Below are 20,125 nucleotides of genomic sequence, written 5' to 3' on the forward strand. Positions count from 1 at the left end.
CCCCATCGAGAGGGGTGCTGCTATGGACCCGAAAGCAGCGGCCACATTGACGATGGCCTGGGCGACTGTGTACACATGCAGCCAGCAGTCAGTCTTTGTGTCGTGTCGATTGCTTCGTTCGGGCTGGATGTGTTTGTCGTCAAGACGAGCTGGATGGGTACTCACTGGGCGTCCACTTGCGAGGCACAATCTCACTTGGGACGCAATATGTGATGGGCGTGGTTGCGAACCCAACTCCAATCAAGACTTGTGCGGCGATGACACGATAGATGTCTTTGGACCCGGGCGCAATACAGCAGCCGATAAAAGAAATCGAAATCGCGCCGAGGAGGACGGTCTTGCGGGACTGGAAAGTATCTGACAGGGATGCGATGACGGGACAGAGGACGGCTTGGACGAGGGACAGAGAGGTGGGAACCCACGTCGTGGCCGTCGTGTTTTTCAGGTCGGCCGAGATGAAGGACAGCTGGGAGGCAGCCAGGGTTACCGAAAACGCTCTGGCTAGACGTGGTCACCGGGCCTGACTTACCACCGACGGGGGACCCTGCAACGCTACGATTTGGACGAAGTTGAGCAAGAAGAAGGCCGCGAGTGCAATGTAAGTTCGCAGGTGCAGCTCCGGCTCCTCGTCGTTGTTGTCGTAGATGAGATTACCTTGGTCCGAAGCGTCATCGCCGTCGGCGGGGGTCATATGGGGTTCTTGTTTGGCCGTGGTCGGGTCGAGATGGGATTCGTGGTGAACGACCGTGGGTTCCTGTACCGCCATAGACTTTTCGTTCGGGAGAGACATGGCGATTTGCGTCGTGGATGGTTGATGGGGGTGCAGCAAGTATAGCAGAGGCACTCCTGGGAGTTGGGAGTTGGGAGCTGGCAGCTGGACGAGACCAGAGGACATCCATTTATTCGTATATCAAGTCAGCTGCGATCCATTGCCGCCGAGGCCTGAATGCGGTGATGTGAGACGTGAGGAGGAAAAGGAGGTCTGTTTTGTTGCTATCCTGGCGATCGAGATTGAATCCCCCGGAGTTTCCGGTGTCGTCCGTGCAGAGTCCAGATAGAATGGTTCGTGTGTCTGCAAACTCCCGAATACCTCTGGCTCAGCCGGACCAAGGTTTGGCTCTGGCGAAGCTACATCTTTGCTCTGGGAATCGAGTAGCCATCAAGCCCGCGGAGTTTCCAGCCCATGATTTGGCCACCAAAGCTGATCCTTTGTGGGCTTCGTTCCTCGTTGTACAAGGAAGCTTAACAATTTATCTCCATTTCAGACCCGGGTCGAACCTTGTCGACGTTCAGACAAGCGTCTCCTCCTACCTCTTAAAGATTTGGTTATTGAATTGTCGACATGGCTGCCCAAACTAACGGGATCAATGGACATCACAACGAGTACGTAACCGACTACGATGCCATCGTCGTGGGTGCCGGATTTGCTGGTTTACGGCTGATAGTCGAGCTGCGAAAGCTGGGAATTTCTTTCAAAGTGCTCGAGGCAGGGACTGACGTGGGGGGGACTTGGTACTGGAATCGATAGTAAGGCCGACGTCCAAAAGTGACAGAGCGATCCATACTTGCTGACACCACTCTACTGTGCCTCTATAGCCCAGGCGCTCAGACTGACAGTGAGAGTTGGGTTTACATCCTCAACATTTCCAAGGAGCTCAACGCCGAATGGACCTGGAAGGAAAGATTTCCTCGCCAGCCCGAGGTGCTCGACTATCTCAGACACGTCGCCGACCGATTCGATATGCGCAAAGACATTCAATTCCAGACCTGGGTCAAGTCGGCGACCTGGGACGAAGGAGAACGTGTCTGGAACATACAAACAGAGCAGAGTCAAGGCTTGAGGTGCAAATACTTCATCTGTGCAACAGGGGCCCTGTCCGCAGGCCGAGACCCCCCTTTCTCCGGGGTGGCCAGATTCAAAGGCGAATCTTTCCGCACGTATGCCTGGCCTCGTCATGCGGTCGACTTCAAAGGAAAGCGAGTAGGCATCATCGGCACCGGGGCAACCGGAGTTCAACTGGTGCCGACACTGGCTCACTCGGCCAAGTCGGTGACGGTATTCCAGAGGACGGCCAACTACGTGCTTCCCGCACGGAACCATCCCTTGACCGCGGAGCAACAGGAAGCCATCAAAAGGACTTACGACGAGGTATGGCAAGTCGCCAGGAGTGAATTGTTTGGCATGTGTCTCAAGGACAGCAAAGTCACCACCAAGGAAATGGAGAACGAGGCGGCAATCCAACGAGTCCTCGACTACGGCTGGGAATTGGGCGGATTTCGATTCGTCTTCGAAACCTTTGCCGATCTAGTCACTAGCGAAGAAGCCAATACTGCTGCGTCCAATTTCGTTCGCAATAAGATTCGTGCCATTGTCCAAGACCCGGAGACGGCCGAACTCTTGTGTCCTGACCACCCGCTCATGGCCAAGAGGCCGCCATTGGGTCACTATTACTTTGAAGCGTGAGCACAGGCACCCTTGGAGTTTTCTTGTATCCAATAATGTGAGTTTGCTAACGCCTTTCTAGATTTAACAGGTATGCTTGTATTTCCTGTTGGCCAGAGAGGGTTTCATTGTACTGACTGGAGGCTCCGGGCTCCGTTGAGCCTTTGTAAATCTTGATTCTCTTTCTTGAACACGTCTAGAAGTCTGACTGAATGTCTCTTATTGAAAATCTAGGCCTCACGTTACTCTCGTCGACATCAAATCCAATCCGATCCAAGAAATCACTGAAACTGGAGTCCGGCTGACGGGAAAGGACAGTCGCCAGAATACAGACGAATTCGAACTCGATGTGATCATCTATGCTATCGGCTTCGATGCCAGCACGGGCGCCATAACTCGCATGGAAATCCGCGGCCGAGAGGCCGACGAGACGCTGGGGGAACGCTGGAACCGCCAGCTGGAGACGCTCTTCGGCGTCACCGTCTCCGGGTACCCTAACCTGTTCATGGTTGCCGGGCCGCAGATTCCGCTGGGGAACTTCCCCGTTCTCCTCGACAACAACGTCGGGCTGATCGGCCGTCTGATAGAGCACGCGAGGAAGCACGGCGAGAAGACGACCATCGAGCCCAAACCCGAGGCCATGGCCAAGTGGACCAAGTTGGTCGGCGACGTGTTCGGGATGACGGTCTTGGCCGAGGCGGCGAAGAAGGCCGGGTCGTGGATGGTCGGCGCCAACGTGCCTGGGAAACGTGTCGCGCCCTTGTTCTGGATGGGCGGGATGGGCTCGTACTTCGAATTGTGCGATGCCGATGTCAAGGCCGGGTTCCCTTCGATGTACATCTCTGTGGAAAAGTAGATAGGTAGGTAGGTTAGTTGTGGCGTTGCTGACAATATGGCACTGAGAGGAAATGCTACTACGTGAAGGAGTATCAATTGGTCAATTAGATACCAGCTCCCAGTACCTCGAACCTGTTTCACAAAACAGTTTGACATTCATTTTCATCTCGCACATCCAGGGGAAGGGCGTTTGCAGCTTCGTGAGTGGATGGTTGGCCGGTCGCGACCTCGCGGGCTAAATCGAGGCCCGAGAAACCAAACAAACATGAAGATGTTGCACGGCATTGAACATTCAATAGCCAACCTGCCTGGATCTTGTGGATATATTGCGTCAGTTATGGGAGCCACCACCACCACCACCACTTCGTTCCATTTGGCTTTTGTTTCCTCTTTGGCGACTGCAGCTGCCCTCTTACGTCCGCTCCAATACTTGTTTTTCCGAGTTTAATCAAGCATAGTCACTCCACTCGACAATCTTCCCGCCCTCGACCACGAGCAAACTCGTTGTCTCCAGCGTCACGGCCTGGCCCGCCTTCCACCCAAACGACTCCACGTCCACGGCCGGCGTACCCTTGAGACTGTGCTCGACGAAGACGAGCGTGGTCCCGTCGTTGTTGTTGTTGTTGACTGCCCACCGCATCACGTCGGTGAAGGCTCGGTCCGGAGCCGTGTTGGCAAACTGCTTCATGAACGCCACCAGCTCCGGTTTTCCTTGACCTTTAAACCGGTTGTGGTGGCCCCATTGGAGCTCGTCGGAGAAGAGCGACTCGATCGTACCGAAGTCTTGGTCGTTGTAGGCTTGGAAGAAGCGGTTGGCGAAGGCGAGTCCTTCTTCAGGAGACATATTGGTCGTGTCAAGATGATGGTGGAGAGTTGGCGATTATGCGGGATATCTAGGTAGGTAGATGTCGAGATTCGGACAGCTCGGTCTTGTTCTTGATGAGATTTGCGAGGGTTGACTTCTCCCGTTCCTTTCTGCCTGGACTCGATTGAAGGAACGAAGAATGGTGACGTGTTGAATATCTTATGGTTTCAATTCTCCGATTTTGCATTACAGGGGCATAAAGTCACATCATCCTACTCAGCACTAGCTGCGAAGTATCTGTTGTTCGGTATACCTGCAGGGAAACCGGCCCCTTCTCTCTTTTCTCTCTCTCTCTCTCTCTCTCTCTCTCTCTCTCTCTCTCTCTCTCTCTCTCTCTCTCTCTCTCTCTCTCTCTCTCTCTCTCTCTCTCACAATCGAGGCCCGAGAAGATTCCGAGATTTCCTTTCTGCAGCGTCAGCGACGTCCGGAGTGGGTCCGGAATCGTACGAAACACATTGGATATATGCTCTCTTCTCTCCCCTCTATGCCGACAATAATGATGATGAGATATCGAGTGGAGCGACTTTGCTATGTACGTTGTGGGTGCAGCACCGGAAACTCCATGGGAGCAAACCCCGGACCCCGGACTCCTAGTTTCGGATCTGGATGGCCGCCGTCCCCTGCTCGATGGCACGCAGCCGTTGTCAGCGCCGCTGCACATTCAGAATCTATGAAATTAGCATGTGTGAAAGGTGCATGAAATGTGGGGATAAGGGTTGGCGTATAAAACTCCGGCCAGAGTGAAAGTTCTTGATCGAAGATGGAGACTAACAAGTGTTTTGTTTTGGAAAAGGTTCGAGCAACATCAGATTTACCATCAAATCCAACATGGTACACTCAGTGGAAGCGCCGATAGTCATCGTCTTGGGAACCGGGAAAAATATCGGCGCCCATTCGGTCGAGACGTTCCGATCCAAGGGCTTTAGGGTCGCGCAGTGTTCGAGGTCCATGAAAGAATCTCTAGACAAAGATGGCACCTTGTTTTCTCTGCCTTGTGACTTGGCCAAGCCGACACAAGTTAGCGACGTGTTCGCCAAAGTGCGCAAGACGTGGGGGGAGCCGAGCGTGGTCATCCACAACGGTGAGTGAACTCGTTTTACCTACATCGTCAGCGGACGAAAGGTGATTCTAACTTTGACGCAGCATTTGGATGGCACCCGACGAAACCGATGGACACCTTTTCAGTCTCCACCGAAGCCTACGAGGCCGACCTGGCCATCAACAACACGTCCGTGTTCGTGGCGATCCGGGACGCCCTGGAGGGTTTCAAGACTCTCCCGCCGGCGGCACCTAAGACCTTCGTCTTCACGGCCAACATCCTCAACGAAGGGCCCATTCCCGGAATGCTGACGCTGGGAACGGGCAAGATCGCCTCGGCACACATGGTCGAGCTCGGGGACCAGCTCTTCAAAGACCAGAACATTCGATTCTTCTGGGTCGACGAGAGAAACGACGATGGAACCCCTATGTTCACCGGCCTCGGCGGCCAGGCTCACGCCGACCTCTTTGTGTCTCTGTCCGATCGGACAGCGGGTGATGTGCCGTGGCAGGTCACCTTTGTGGCGGGCAAGGGATACGTGGAGTTTCCACACGAGGTCATTCTGCCTGCCGATAAGTCGAAGTATACCATTAAATAGTCGGGTCGGGAATTGCCAACACCGACGACAGCGTTTGAATCTTGATATGACCGTTTGATAATATCCTTCGGGGCAGTCAGAGGGCATCTCTGTAGTACCCCGTAAGTCTTGTTCGATTCAATACATCGTACCGAAGCATTATTCGTGACAATAAATGCTTCCGTTGTGTCAAGCTTTGAAGCCAAAGGCTTCGCTCCGACCGCACTCACCAGGACAGGCAAGAAAGTGAGCCTCCTTAGCAACAAGATCCGTACAACTCATTTAATTCAGCGGGCTAATCTCCTCAACGTATATCGATTGCTTTCATAGTAGGCTAAGTGTCCTCGAACCCTGTCTCAACCGAGTCACTCGACAGTAACTCTTTGACCAACTATGCAGGTGCAGGTGCAGGTACAGGAGCATCAATCGAGTTCAGAATCACCGAAACGTAACTGTAAAAGCCAACGTGATGGACGAACCCGACTGTCCCATCCTTCCCAAAATGCTGCACCAACTTGTCCCAGTGGGCCTGCGGTAGCGGTCCCGGTGTGTTCATCAAGTACGTCGCCGCATCGTATGCCACGCCGCAGCCCTCATTCAAATCTGCGGGTTTCGCGCCCTTAGACAGCTCCCCCACCTGCTCCCGCGAGAGGGTACCTGCCTGCGTCGACGATGCTCCGTGGCTGTACAACGCGTATCCCGCCCTGAACTTGGATGCCACCGTCAGGACGACTGTGTCGCGCGCGTCCTGGGGCAGTCCGGTCAGCTTCGCCATGGCGCCGATCAGTTGCAGGAAGATGGGCGCGGCGGTCGGGTCGTGCAGGAAAAATGGGAAGGGCCCAATCAAGCCTCCCCGCGAGTCTTTGTAGATGAATTTCGAGCCGTTGGGTCCAAAGGCTGTTTGGACGAACTGCTGACATGTTTCCACCAGTGCCTGCTCGTCGGTTGGGCAGTCGGCTGGCGTCTTTGGCAGGAGGCGAGCCATGTGTATAGTTCGCGCTCTTCTGGGGATGTTGTGAAAAGTGACGTTGCCGACTCCAAAGATGCCGTAGGGCGAATTTTTGTTAAGAGAGCTACCTCGCGAGGTTCTCTTCAAAATCGTTTCTGCCTTTTTTGGTTTATAAAGGGTGGATACGGCATCCTCATTGCCTCAGAACGATCTTTACCTTGATTTAAACTGGAATAGCTACTAGGTCGTAGTTGACCTATCAAGTATGTCAGGCTACATAGTGCCACGGTCATTAACGTAGTAGGCGAGCACTACTACTCGTCGTGCCTCGGTAGGCAGTAGGTCATGACTTTGACGAGAGCAAAAGGGATGCGAATGAAGAGCCTCCAGACCCGGAAACTCCATGGAATTTTCGTCATCTGATTTGCGGACTGTTGGGCCCATGTCCAAGAGAGCCGATTCGCATCGGGAGTCGGCGGCTTTCGGCAGGCCTCGCCCAGAACTTGGACCACATTCAGGGCACAGACTCGCCTTCTCACACGCGAGAGGACTACCACCTAGCTCTATACTACTAATGAATGAAGTGGTTACAGTGCAAATTGATAATTTCTGGTTGTGCACTGCGAGGCCAGAGATACGTCACGGCGGCAGCGATCCCGAATACTTGTGCTGAATAATAGTCCTACTTACCACGGTACCGAGTGTACCTGATGATATATATAGGTAGGTGCGGCGGCTGTTAGGACGTGATATGCCATCCTTGATCACACGAAAAGTCAGTCACCGTCAATGGCAAGCACGAGGGTGGGATTGCTGGGCGCGACCGGCGAGACAGGGAGTTCCATCCTTGAGGGACTGGTTGCAGATGGAAGTTTTGTAAGACATGCACTCTTGCCTCCCTACCTCTCTATCTTTACCCATAGTAGTGGCAGCTGCTGGACTGACTCACTGGCAGGAAATTGTGGCTCTGACTAGACCAGATTCCTTGTCCAAACCGGCCAATGTCGCTCTCCGCTCCCGAGGTATCCAACTGCGTGCTCTAAACATGGACTCATCCGAGGATACTCTTGTCGACGTGCTCAGGGACATCGACATTCTCATCTCCACCATCGGACCACGAGCCCAGTTGGCACAGATTCCTCTGGTCGGCGCTGCGAAGAAGGCTGGTGTCAAACGCTTCATCCCGTGCGGTTTCACGCTCGTCATGCCAGTCGGGGTCCATCGATCCAGGGACGAGAAGGAGGTTGTGTACAACCTGGTGAAGCGCCTCCATCTTCCCTACACCATCATCGACGTCGGATATTGGTACCAGGCCTCTTTTCCCGAGCTGCCGTCCGGAAAGATCGACTACGCCGTCAGCTTTTCGCAACGCGGCATTCCGGGCGACGGCAACGTATTTTCCGCCCTGACCGATGTCCGAGACATTGGCAAATACGTGGCGTGCATCATCCGCGACGAGCGGACCCTCAACAAGATGGTCTTTGTCTACAACGAACTGTGGACCTCGAACCAGATTTATGACTTGCTCGAGAAATTGTCGGGCGAGACGATTCAGCGCAAATACTCTCCCACCGAGGAATATGAGCGACAGTTGGCCGACGCCGACGTCAAGCTGAACCAAAACCCGGATGATTTCGTGGCGCGAGCGCAGAAGGTCGGCGCGCAATACGCACTCTCTTGGGGCATCCGTGGCGAGAACACTCCCGAGTTCGCCAAGTACCTCGGATATCTCGACGGCAAGAGCCTCTATCCGGATCTCAAGTTCACCTCGTACCAGATTTACCTGGAAGAGGTCGTCAGTGGCAAAGCACGAGCCGTCTACCCCGAGTTGCAGTCTCTGCTCAGGAAAGTCGGCAAGGAGAGTTCGTGAGAAAAACTCTGATCGGGTTCATTGATGGAGTGGTATAATGTAACAACTAAATACTTGAATCAAAACGTCAGGGCGTAGCGGAAAACTGACCAAGTAGAGCTGTGATTGCTGGCAGTGTCAGGACTATATAATGACGGTCAGGGAAGGTTCTCCGACGGCCTTCGGCTAAAGGCTAGTGAGGCCTCGGAACGGCGCTAGTAGGCCTTTATAAATTACCTACAAGTAGGTACTCTTAGGCATCTCGGTATAGTTAGACGGTCCCTAGGACCTAGTAGAATTCGCTATGTTCCTCCATTGAGTCATAGAGCCACACCGATTGCGTCACGTGGTTAGACTAGGCCTACTTGGGTTTAGCTCCCAGGCATCCCCTTCTACACCTATTGGGTGCCTATGACACCAACTCTCCCTTTTAGACAGACCACTGTGCTACACTGTGCTATGACAGCCATTGAAGCTTGTATTCCCTAGGCTCCCAACAGGTTAGCTGGATCAGGTCATTCGGTGTATGCTCGGAAACTCTGTGCAGGGCAGGAGCGACCGTCTCGACTCCCACGACTCCTTCGATTGCCTCAAACCCCTGCCATCTCCGCAGTAACTTTTCCCCGCTTTCCCCAGCACTGAGCAGAAGAGTCGCCTGTCACGACCTGTTCCGTGCCGAGGATTCTCGACTCTTTACAACTATTCCTCTCTTCTGCAGCCCTTTCTGCCTCAACCTCGTCCTCCTTCACAGCTTCAACCCAAAATCTTCTCCTTCATCCTCATCATGCCACTCCTCACCTACCCTCGACAGTATATCCGGTGATCTCATCTTTCCACCGCCGCTGGAAGCAGTCAGTTTTCATCTTCTGATATGCCTTCAAGTGTTTGACGAGTAGCTCCAAGTGACTGACTGCTCTTCTACGCCTTGTATGAAGGCTGAGCTCATTCTTCCATGGCAACGTCGACAGATCCTCAGCCTCAAGGCCAAGCCAACCCATTCAAGCGACGCCGCCAGAACCCCGTCTCTTGTCAGTTCTGCCGGGAGAAGAAGCTCAAGTGCGACCGGCAGAGCCCATGCTCGAATTGCTTCTACAGAGGCCTCTCCTGTGGCAACGAGCCGAAACCCCAACCCAGAAGCGCATCCGACGTCGTGGACAACACGATCATCTTGGAGCGGCTGAAGCGTCTGGAGAGCACATTCCTCAGTCTAGAGACCCGTCTCCATTCTCGCGACGACCTTGACCGCGTCGCTCGACCCGAAGTTCTTCAAGGGTCTGCTGGCGTGTGGCCATGGCCATCCTCCGCGAAGCCAGCTGCGTTCGCCACCCAAGATGGTCCGGACAGGCACAAGGACATGCATTTCTACCCGACACCAGCATCAGAATACGCCGAGGCCGTGCAGAATCTTGAAGGAACCGGCTTGCGACGTGATCCCTGGCTTCCCATGGGCGCACTCGATGTCGAAGTCAGAGTGGCTACCGCTCAACACATTGCTTTGCTCAACTCCGACCCCGCCTTACGAGAGCTGCTGGTCAAGAAGGCGACCATCACCTGCGCACTGCCCGACAAAGCCGAAGCCGTTCTTCTCCTCGACTACTACAAGGACTATCTCGATGGTCTCCAACCTATCCTACACATACCCACTGTACACGAACACCTGGACCAATGCTATACTGACATCTCACAAGGCCAGCAAGCAAATCCGAGTATTCTCATGCTGCTGTTGAGCATATTCGCGAGCGCCTCAGCCATGATGTCGCACCATCAAGGAGAGGAGACCTCGCCAATCTCCCAATCGGATGCGACTCATCTGTCAACGTACTGGACCGGCTGTGCCTTGAACTTGATGAGGTACCACCATAACAGGTCCTGTGACATGGTCGAAGTGATCCAAGCGACCATTCTATTGTCCTATCTGCTTCTCGAAGTCGAGGGTTTCTCTCACCGTGTTCATTCCTACTTCACCATTAACGTCTTTAGAGCACGCGATCTGTCCCTCCACAAAATCGATGCTCCGGGATCCTGGGCACCTCGAAGCGCAGTTGATATGGAAATCAAGCGCAGAATTTGGTGGAATGTGGTAACAACAGACTGGTCGGTGATCTCTTCCCTCTCCGTCGTTTAATTTCTCTGACAAACATTCCAAGGGTTCTTTCGCTTTCCGGAGGACCGCAAGAGGGCACGTATTCGGTGCATCCACGACAGATGGCGGTCAACGTCCCTCGGAATATCGACAACAAAGACATGATTCACGGCAGTTCGCTGATAGACCGTCCTCCCTCCGAGCCGACAACCATGTCCTACCATCTACAGCGCATTAAACTCGCAAGTCTTTGTCGCGAGGTCGTCGACCTTATTCCCATATCTGTGCACGACATCTCGCCCATCGATTACCAACAAGTGATCGCGCTGGACCAGCGTTTCGGTGCTTTCCTACAAGAGCTACCGATATTTCTCCGGAACGACAAACAAAGCATCCAACAAAGCGAGCACGTCGTCGCTCGATATCCACAGTTACGAATACAACGTCAAGCTCTGTCAATGCTAGCGAAGACCAGGCGTTGCAAACTGCACCAGCCTTTCCTCATTCGAGGGTCGGTGGACTCGCGTTACGCGTACTCTCGCACCATATCTCTTAAGGCAGCCCGAGCGGTACTCGAGGAAAGGTCACGGATCGAAGCAGCCGACAATTTGAATCATGTCGTCGACCGTCACCAGCTCAACAACGGCTATCTGATATACCATACATTCATGGCCACCATCGTCCTCGTCATGGATCTGTGCTTCAACCAAAAACCGTCCCCCAACAACAGCAGCAGTCACAGTTTCGACGACGAAGACGACGAGACCAGGGTCACCAAAGCCGAAGTCATGAAAGCCTGCCGCAGTCTCCATCAAGATCAGAGTGCGCCGGGCTTGGGCGTCGCGTATCTCGCATCGCTCATGGACGTATTGAGAAAGTACCAGATCAGACTACGTCCGCCGAGCAACGAGCGTGGTAAGAACAAAGCACCAGTTCAGCCCAACACCAACGTCGTCCCTCACCAGATGACCACCTCTTTCGCTCAATTGCCGTTCACGCCCGGCTCAAACTCGGCGGCCCCTGACTTGACACTATCGACAACAGCCCCAGTTCGGCCCATCGTCCGACCGCTCCGACGACCCGTAACAAACGGCACTCCCGGCGACCAACCTCCCAACACCAGCAGCGTAGGAGGCGGCGACGACTCCTTCACCCAACTCAACCTCAACCTGGGATCGTCCGCCAATAACGGGCCTTATTCGTTCGGTGGTGGCGATCAATGGCCCGCCACCGGATCCGTTGCCCCTGGGCTCGCGCAACCGCTGCAGGCGTGGTTGGTCGACTTTGAAGACATCTGGAACGACTATGTCGAGCTGGGCCCAGAACTCGAGAGACCATATTGGGACAGTCTTTTTTCGGACTTGGGCCCGGGGATGGCGTGAACAAAACCTCATTTTCAAGTACTATGTAAGATGTGTGTAGGTAGTGGCTTATATGCAAAAACCAGAGCTGTGTGATGTATGACGACGACAAAGAGGGAGAGTGACAGACCGGAAGAATGATCTAAAGAACCAAGAACACCTACGGAAAATGACTGAAATCACCTATGTTGTGGTAGTATCCATCCCATGCCAGTTGACGGTGCCAGTCCACCAAGAGACTATTAATAACAACAAAAGAGCAACCTCTGCCTGCTTCGTTCGCGTCGGAGAACGAAAACGGGCAAGTAAGATCCTTTATCCCATTCAAAGTGACTCGCTGCTTTGATACGAGGGTGGTAGGTATTCATAAACTTCCCTTCCTACCTTTAACAGACAAGAGATTGAAAGGCTCTCTTTATGCTTGCTGAAAGCGACCCAAGAATAAATTCCTTGTCGGGTGAAAAGAAAATTAGTATCTCTTAGAGTAGTATTTCCCGTCGAAAACCAAGAAGAATAGAAGAAACGAAAAGAAATGATGAGGGATGATGATGATCATGAGGAGGGGGGGCGTAGCTAGGGTAAAAGATGACGCAAAAATATTTGGTTTTCGTTTTCTCTCCTTTCTCATTCTAAACATAATAAAGTAAACCAAAGGCCAGCCTCGCTGAGACGCTCCCACCGCGCCGCTTCGGGCCAGGCAGATCTTTACTCCAAAGGCCACGAGGTCAAAGGGCCACGGGGGAAGTAGCAGTACGAAGCAGAAGCAGCAGCATGAGATAGACGAGTGCCAGTGATGTCAACCTTGGCCAAGTGTGGATTGTAGTAGCTGACGGATTATGGGCTTCACGTCGCCTGTACCGGACTTCAGTTTAGATCGAGTAAGAGAGACCTAAGTCTTCTGCAATGATAGACGCAGCCTTGTGGCCTACCGTAAGCGTAGTGGCATACGTGTTGGCGGATACATTGGACGGACAAATTGACAGATCTATGTAAGATTTGATCAGTTTGCAGCACAATCCAACTATAAGGGAATACTCACCAACGACCTTCAACCCCTGGACTCCAAAGACATTCAATCTCTGGTCCACCACGCCTCCTTACTCTCTTAGCTTCATAGCGCATGTTCCCATGCTGTACTATGTGGTACTAACGTTACGCCTGATAAATAGCTTAATAGCCTAGTCATCGCTCTTAGAATATTCGATTAGCACGGGATAACCGCTCTTCCGGTCTTGGTCGTCCACGAAACCAAATCCGACCTTAGACTTATTAGGGAAGACTTAATGTCCGACTTCTAGAGCGCTACGATAGTAGCTTATCCTTCGTGCGATCTCCCTCTACTTCTTGTACCCTTAGACGAGTTTCTGGACATCGGCTAGATAGGTTAGGAAGCCCAAATTAAACTCGGGTAGATCCGAGACCATAGGCCCGGTAATGTATATCGATCTACGTAAGTAGGGGTATAGCGTATAAGGTCCTAGGTGTCACGGCCTAGCTGACCACATATAGGATATCCGTATAAGGCTCCCATACGAGGCTAGCTACCCCGTACAAGACTAGGCGCGTAATGTCAGAGCTACTTCCTATGTAGCCTAAACTAGTTAGACTCCTCAGTCATAGATCCTTAATTACATAAGCTAGGCCTAGTAGGTGTAAGATATAAGTAGTTAAGTAACTAAAGAATAGTATAGTAAAGTAAGTATTATAAATTAGCTACGAGAGAGTATAACTATAAAAGAGTAATAAGCGTAACTATATACTTATAAGATCCGTCCTAAATAGGTAACTAAGGATAGTATATTAGTATATTAATATATTATACTTTCTTCTTTAGAAGTTACGTACTCTATATAATCTTAGCCTTATTTCTTATATATATACTCCTCTATTAGACTACTCCTTCTTAGTAGACCTTCTCTTAAGTATCCTATCCTTAGATTATATATAAAGCTATCTCTAATACTATCTCTCTCTTAATCTATTTATTATCCTTATATCACGAACAGGACCGGAGGGTCGGGCACAATCAAGATCGCGCCAAGCCAGACCGCGCTAAGCCACTTTAGGCCGCACACAGTCCGCATGAGAAAAGTATACTTCTCGCATCTGAGAAGCATCCTCTCCTTATACTATAAGTTTATGTTACTATAGGTATAGAAGGATACTTATTACTACGGAATCTACCTATCGCTAAGTACTACCTATCTTTAATAAGGTATCCTTAATATTCTTATAGTATCCCTTAAGATCAGACGGACTAGCGATAAAAAAGGGGGCTTAATAGCTCCTTATATATAATCTACGGGCAAATTAAGCGCGATCCTAAAATAGTAGTAATAAGGTTAAAATAACTAAGATCTTATCGAAGACTAGAAAGAGGACTAATATTATCCTTAGCGAGAAGTAAGCGACTTATACGCGGGCCTTAATACTCTCGAGATAGAAGAGGCGGAACTAATAACCTAATATAAAGAGACTAAGAGAAAAGTCGCTAATAAACGCTAAAGGGAAGAACTTAGAGTAATAGAGGATAAGCTTAAAGGAAGAGAATCTACTTAGTTTATGGAAGTCGTAGGTATAACGCTACTAAGTTATAAGTAATCTCTAAGCTCTTTAATCTTAGAAGACTCTAATATTTCAAAATATATTAAGCTCATACTATTACTAAGGTTCGATAGGAAGTCGACTAAGGGCCTCTAGAGGTACGACCTTAGATAGAAAAAACTCTTCTAGATACTCCTAGAAGTCACTAAGGATAAGTATACGTAACGTATATTACTCGTAATAACCTTCTTAGATAATAGAGTGGATAACGTATAGGTACGCCTATATATCAAATTCTAAACTTAGGATAACTATATTATATTCCTTAAAAGCGTTATTATAGATCCTATAACTCGTAAGAGTAAAGTACTTATTAAACTAATGTCGACTAAGTAACGGCCGAATTAGTTAGTGAGGGATTTACTACGCTATATTAAGAACATTAAGATAGATATTCTACCTATAATAGAGGATAAATAGATAGTATAGGTACTACTAAACGCGCTCTCGCCTAAGATTTACGCGCTTATTATATATGAAAATAAAGAAATTACATTAAGAGAATAGATCTTCGCCTTAGCCTAACGGTATAAGGACGTTATTAAGTAAAAGGTATAAGTTATATATTAGGATAAGTTATAAACGCATACTAGTACTAATACGTATATAACCCGTACGATATATATAAATAAGTCGCGTAAGAGAGGATAATAAAGTGAAGAAAGGAAGGACGCTCTAAAGAGGGATACTTTATCCTTCCTTAGTAAATACTTTAACTATAGTAAAAGAGGGTATAAGGCTAATTAGTATAGATTAAAGCCTTATAAGTAAGATATAAGCGTAAAGGATATACTAAAAAACTAAAGTATAGCGTAAAGAGTACCGCTATCGCGCTAGACTTACTAGATACTAACCCTAATAGAGAGATAAAGTACTACTGTAATGGGAAAGGTTTAGAGAGGACCTGAGATGCAAGGTGGGCGAGTAAGGTGATTGGTCAACTTTTAGCTATACATTATATAGGCAAACGTTACTAATCTCTGATTGGTCAGTTCGAGGGTACCACTTTAGCTTAGTAATCTTTTCTTTTATGATTCGCCTAGGTAGATAGAAAAACAATAAGATAATCAATCAACTACTTGACAAGATGTAAACGCGCCTATTACCTACCGCCGTACGAGTTAGCGCCTATAGCTAGAAGCCTCGCCCTAGTTCATTAGTGCCTCCGATAAGAACCTAATGCTTAATAGGAAAAATGCTTACGTATAGGCGTCTCTTTACGAGCGGTAGGAGAAGATCAAAACTGAAGAAGAAGAAACGATAATATAACTACAATAAACGACTAGACTAACGGAACTAAAGAATTACTTACTTACCTACCTACCTAACTAAATCTAGAGAACGCTAACTATATATATAGAACTACTACGTAGGGTATACCTTAGGGATTACTAACTAAGTAAGTCTATCTCACTATATAGGACGGGTTACGTTAACTATTTATAGAGACCGCTACTTAGGGTGCCCTTTAGAACTACTAGCTATATATATTTACTACTACTATATGAGGTAGAAACTAACGACTTTATAACTATTTAGATTATATAGAAGAACTAAGGAAGAGATATATCCCTTAAGGGATAAGGAAAGCGTTTAACCCTAAAAAACCCCTAGCTAAGGAACTTAGGGGAAGCTAATAAAACATAGAACTATTTAAGGAATAGCGATAACGGATAGGAAGGCTAAGCTCGTAGAGATAGGTAAAGTTAGAGCGCTATTATTAGGAAGTAGAGCTATAGTATTGATAGAAATTACTAGTAGAGATAAGGAATAAGAAGAGTAAGAGACTTAACGAAGGAGAGGAGAGAAGTTATGAAGATATAACTAATAAAACCGATAAAAACACTAAAAAACGTATATAAAAATATAAAAATAACGAAATATCATCCGCGAGAGACTTAAACGGTAAAGGAAAGTTAGGATCACTAATAATGTCGAGCGTTAGCTTATAAGATCTATTAACGCCGGATTCTATAGTATAGTCACTATATATCCCTCCTTCTATAATATCAATAAGATAAATACCCTAGAGTTCGGATAGAAGTGATAATCTTCTATATTTTAATAGAAAGAACGTAACTTCTTTCTTTAAGGAGTTTAAAGAGCTATACGAATATAACTAAGTGATAATAAGTGAAGAACGTATCTATAAGTCTATTCGCTTTATATTAAAGGTAGAGAAGGAGTATTATAAAGAGCTTACTAAGTTTAATATAATAGATTAGGAGAAGTTTAAAGAGAAGGTCTTAGATAAATATAAAGACTAGAATAAAACGTAGCGAATATTAAGTATTTAATACCTTTAGATACTTATAAAGTACTAGTAAGAAAAGTCCTAGAGTCTAGAACTATATCTCTATTAATTCTATAAGACTATAACTTACTTAATTCGGACCGAGACTAAGATAAATTATACGTACTATTAGCTCCTTCTATCCGGATTACTAAAGGCCTATATAGATAAGATTTAGAAGAAATAAAACTTAATAGATCAAAAACTAGAGAATTTAAACTTCTAGAAATACTAGGAATAAGTAAAGGAGCTATAGGATACTAATAATAAGATAAAGAAATTTATATAAGAAGTACTTAACGAGGAATTCTAAGAGTTAGTATATAAGAGAGAGACTTAACCTTTAATCGCTTAAAAGGAAGACTTTAGGGAGTAACACTATCAGGATAACTATACGGATATAATAAAGATAGATAGGAATACTTCGTTATCTTTAGTAAATTAACTACCTACCCCGAAAAATAGTGACTAATTAGTAGAAGAATTAACTCGTCTAATAGGAGCGTTAATACTACTAGTCTAGGTACGAGACGCTATTACTCTAGAATTCATAAGTTAGCTAATTGAAGTACTAAAAGGGGTGCCTTAAGAAGTAATCTAGCCCTTATATAGTTAGTTAGCTTAAGATTGTTTAGTTCGGTTTGGAGAGAAATCGTAGTATTACGGTAGGTAGTTAAGTAGGCGAAGCTCAAACTTAAGTAACTCTAGAGCTAACTACTTCCTTTATAGATAGTTAGGATATATATTACGAGAAGACCCTTAGTAAGCGCATTAGAAAGCTACTAGAGCGTTATACCTTAATCCCGACTATAAAATCACCCTTAGAAAGTTTAGAGACTAAGACTATCCTTCGCTCACTCTATTAATCCCTATTAAAGAGATAAAGGTTAAAAGGCTAGAATAGATTATAAGGGAAATTAATCTGAATTCCGGTATCGCGTCTGGATAGCCTTACAGTATAAGAGACACTAACCTAGTATCGCTAGGCGTAAGGATAAATACTATCCGCGTAGCCGGATTGAAACCTAATTATACTACCCTAGATAACTTAGAGGACGATTCCTAAGTCCTAAATACGACAGACTTAAAGGGGATTCATATTAATTAGCCCTAGAGCGAAGCCTATATTAATACCCTAGAAAAGCGCCTAGCCCCTTAGTAAGGTAGATACGTATAAGTAAAACACCCTTAGATTAGAGCTTATAAACTACCTATAGAGGGACTAAGATAATATATAACGCGGAGAACGAGACTAACTAAGGAGATCGTATATAATAGGATCGTAGATAATTCGCTAGGACTAATTAACTTAACTAATTGGAGACTAGGAATTTCCCTATATAATATATAGGATAACTAATTACGTAACCTACTCTCTTAGGATACTATAATAGAAGATCTATTAGAGCCTTCCTAGCCTCACTAGGTATTATTACGCTCTTAGGCTATAAAAGAGGTTATATATAGACTACCTAGACCTAGACCTCTCCAAAAGGTATTATTATAAGATCTAAACGGTATTAGTAGAATTATAAATTACCTACTAAACTAAGAAGTCTCTATTTAAATGGGGAATTTACTATTAATAAAGGAAGTTCGAGACGAGTAGTTCTCTCATAAACATTAGTATTATAATAAAAATAAATAGGAGCTAATCTATTAAGGTTATACCTTAAGAGGTATTAGCGTACGGCCTACGTAGGCGGAAGGTAAGCCTACTACTAGGATTAGTACGGTATAAATAAATCCATTAGTAGACCGTCTAATTCGACCGCGATTATATTATAGTAAATATCCCTACCTACTAGTCAAAATAAGAGGGAGATACGAAGATTCCTTACTAGATACTAGAGTAGAGATTAACCTAATAACTCTTACTCTAGTAGAAGAGATAAGTCTATCTTAGTATCTACAGAAGGCTAAGTTTATTTATAATGCCGTAGGGTTTAATAGAGACTAAGAAAAGTTTATAGGTATAATTAAAGACTTTATTATTAGTATCGCTAGAGTTAAGGTCCTAATAAATATCTACGTAATAAATACTATAGATCTAACCTACCATTTTATCTTAGGAAGACTATTCTAGAAGGTAGCGTAAGGGTCGGTCTAGGAAAAAGATAAAGATACTTATATCGTTAGATTAATAGATAGCTACGTTAGTAAGAGAGTATAGATAGTTACCTAGACTACTCCTAACCTCGCCGAAGATCGAGATATATCTATAATATTTAAACTTATATACTTAATATCTTTAAAAGGCTAGGCGAGTATAGAACGATAAAGAAGCCTATACTCGTATCCGTAAGAGCTTAGAGGAAACCTAGGACTCTAACTATTAACTTCTAAGTAGACTAAAATAACGAACTAATCTCTATAGGTAAGCCTTTCAAATTAGACAATAAAGACCTCTAGGACTTATAATTCGAGACTAAGCCTTTTAATATATAAGATAACGGCTAGTTCATAAGGTTATTAAGGCTAGTAGATACTAAGGCGTTAAGATAGGATCTAGAGAATAAGTAACGTTATAAACGTTATTAAGTAGAAAGACCTTTTAAGGCTTAAATTAATACCCTCTATAAGAAAAAGGTAGATAAGGTGAAGTCTATAGATATAGATTAGTAAGATAGTTCAACGCCTAGTAGTCTTCCAGACTAGAGAGTATAGGCGATCTTAAGGGAATAAGTTACCTCTAATAGATAACTATATCTATTTTCGTAATAGATAAAGCTAAGACTTATATCTTTCCCCCATAGAGAACGTTTAACGTTAGAACGTCTAGAAAAGCTAGTAATTAGGCCCAATTTAATACCCTCCAAGAAGGAAGTCCTTCTAGAAATCCTATATAATTAAGAAGGAGTATTAATATAGGACGTTAATAAAATCAGCTAAGTCTAATACAAAGTTATACTACTATAGATTATTCAGACTATTTCTTATACTCCGTAGTAGGCAAAGAGTTTTCTAGTTCCTAAGGTACTTAAATTAGTTATAATTAAACTAGTTAAGGATAAGATCTAGTAGCGTCTCTTTAAGTTTAACTACGGTTTATATAGAAACTTATTCTTCCTAATTAAGAAGAAAAAGCTAGGGGAGTATTAGCTAGTTATCGCGACTTAAAATATTAACTAAGTTACTATAAGAGATACGAATCTACTCTCTTTATTAGATAACTTTGCAGAAGAGTTCTTAGGGATATATATAACTTCTCTACTAGATTAACTC

General features: G+C 46.5%; 1 protein-coding gene across 1 annotated transcript; it reads left to right on the plus strand.

The window, feature by feature from the left end:
- Nucleotides 1–9,511: 9,511 nt before the first annotated feature.
- On the plus strand, nt 9,512–12,099 carry PV07_00398 (uncharacterized protein; the record flags this gene model as incomplete). Its single annotated transcript, XM_016386846.1, has 3 exons — nt 9,512–10,653; nt 10,707–12,020; nt 12,090–12,099. 3 exons carry the CDS (start codon nt 9,512–9,514, stop codon nt 12,097–12,099), a joined length of 2,466 nt encoding a protein of 821 aa, XP_016253774.1.
- Between the last annotated feature and the right edge of the window lie 8,026 nt (nt 12,100–20,125).

The sequence above is a fragment of the Cladophialophora immunda genome (assembly GCF_000835495.1).
Source record: "Cladophialophora immunda strain CBS 83496 unplaced genomic scaffold supercont1.1, whole genome shotgun sequence".
Lineage (NCBI taxonomy): Eukaryota > Fungi > Ascomycota > Eurotiomycetes > Chaetothyriales > Herpotrichiellaceae > Cladophialophora > Cladophialophora immunda.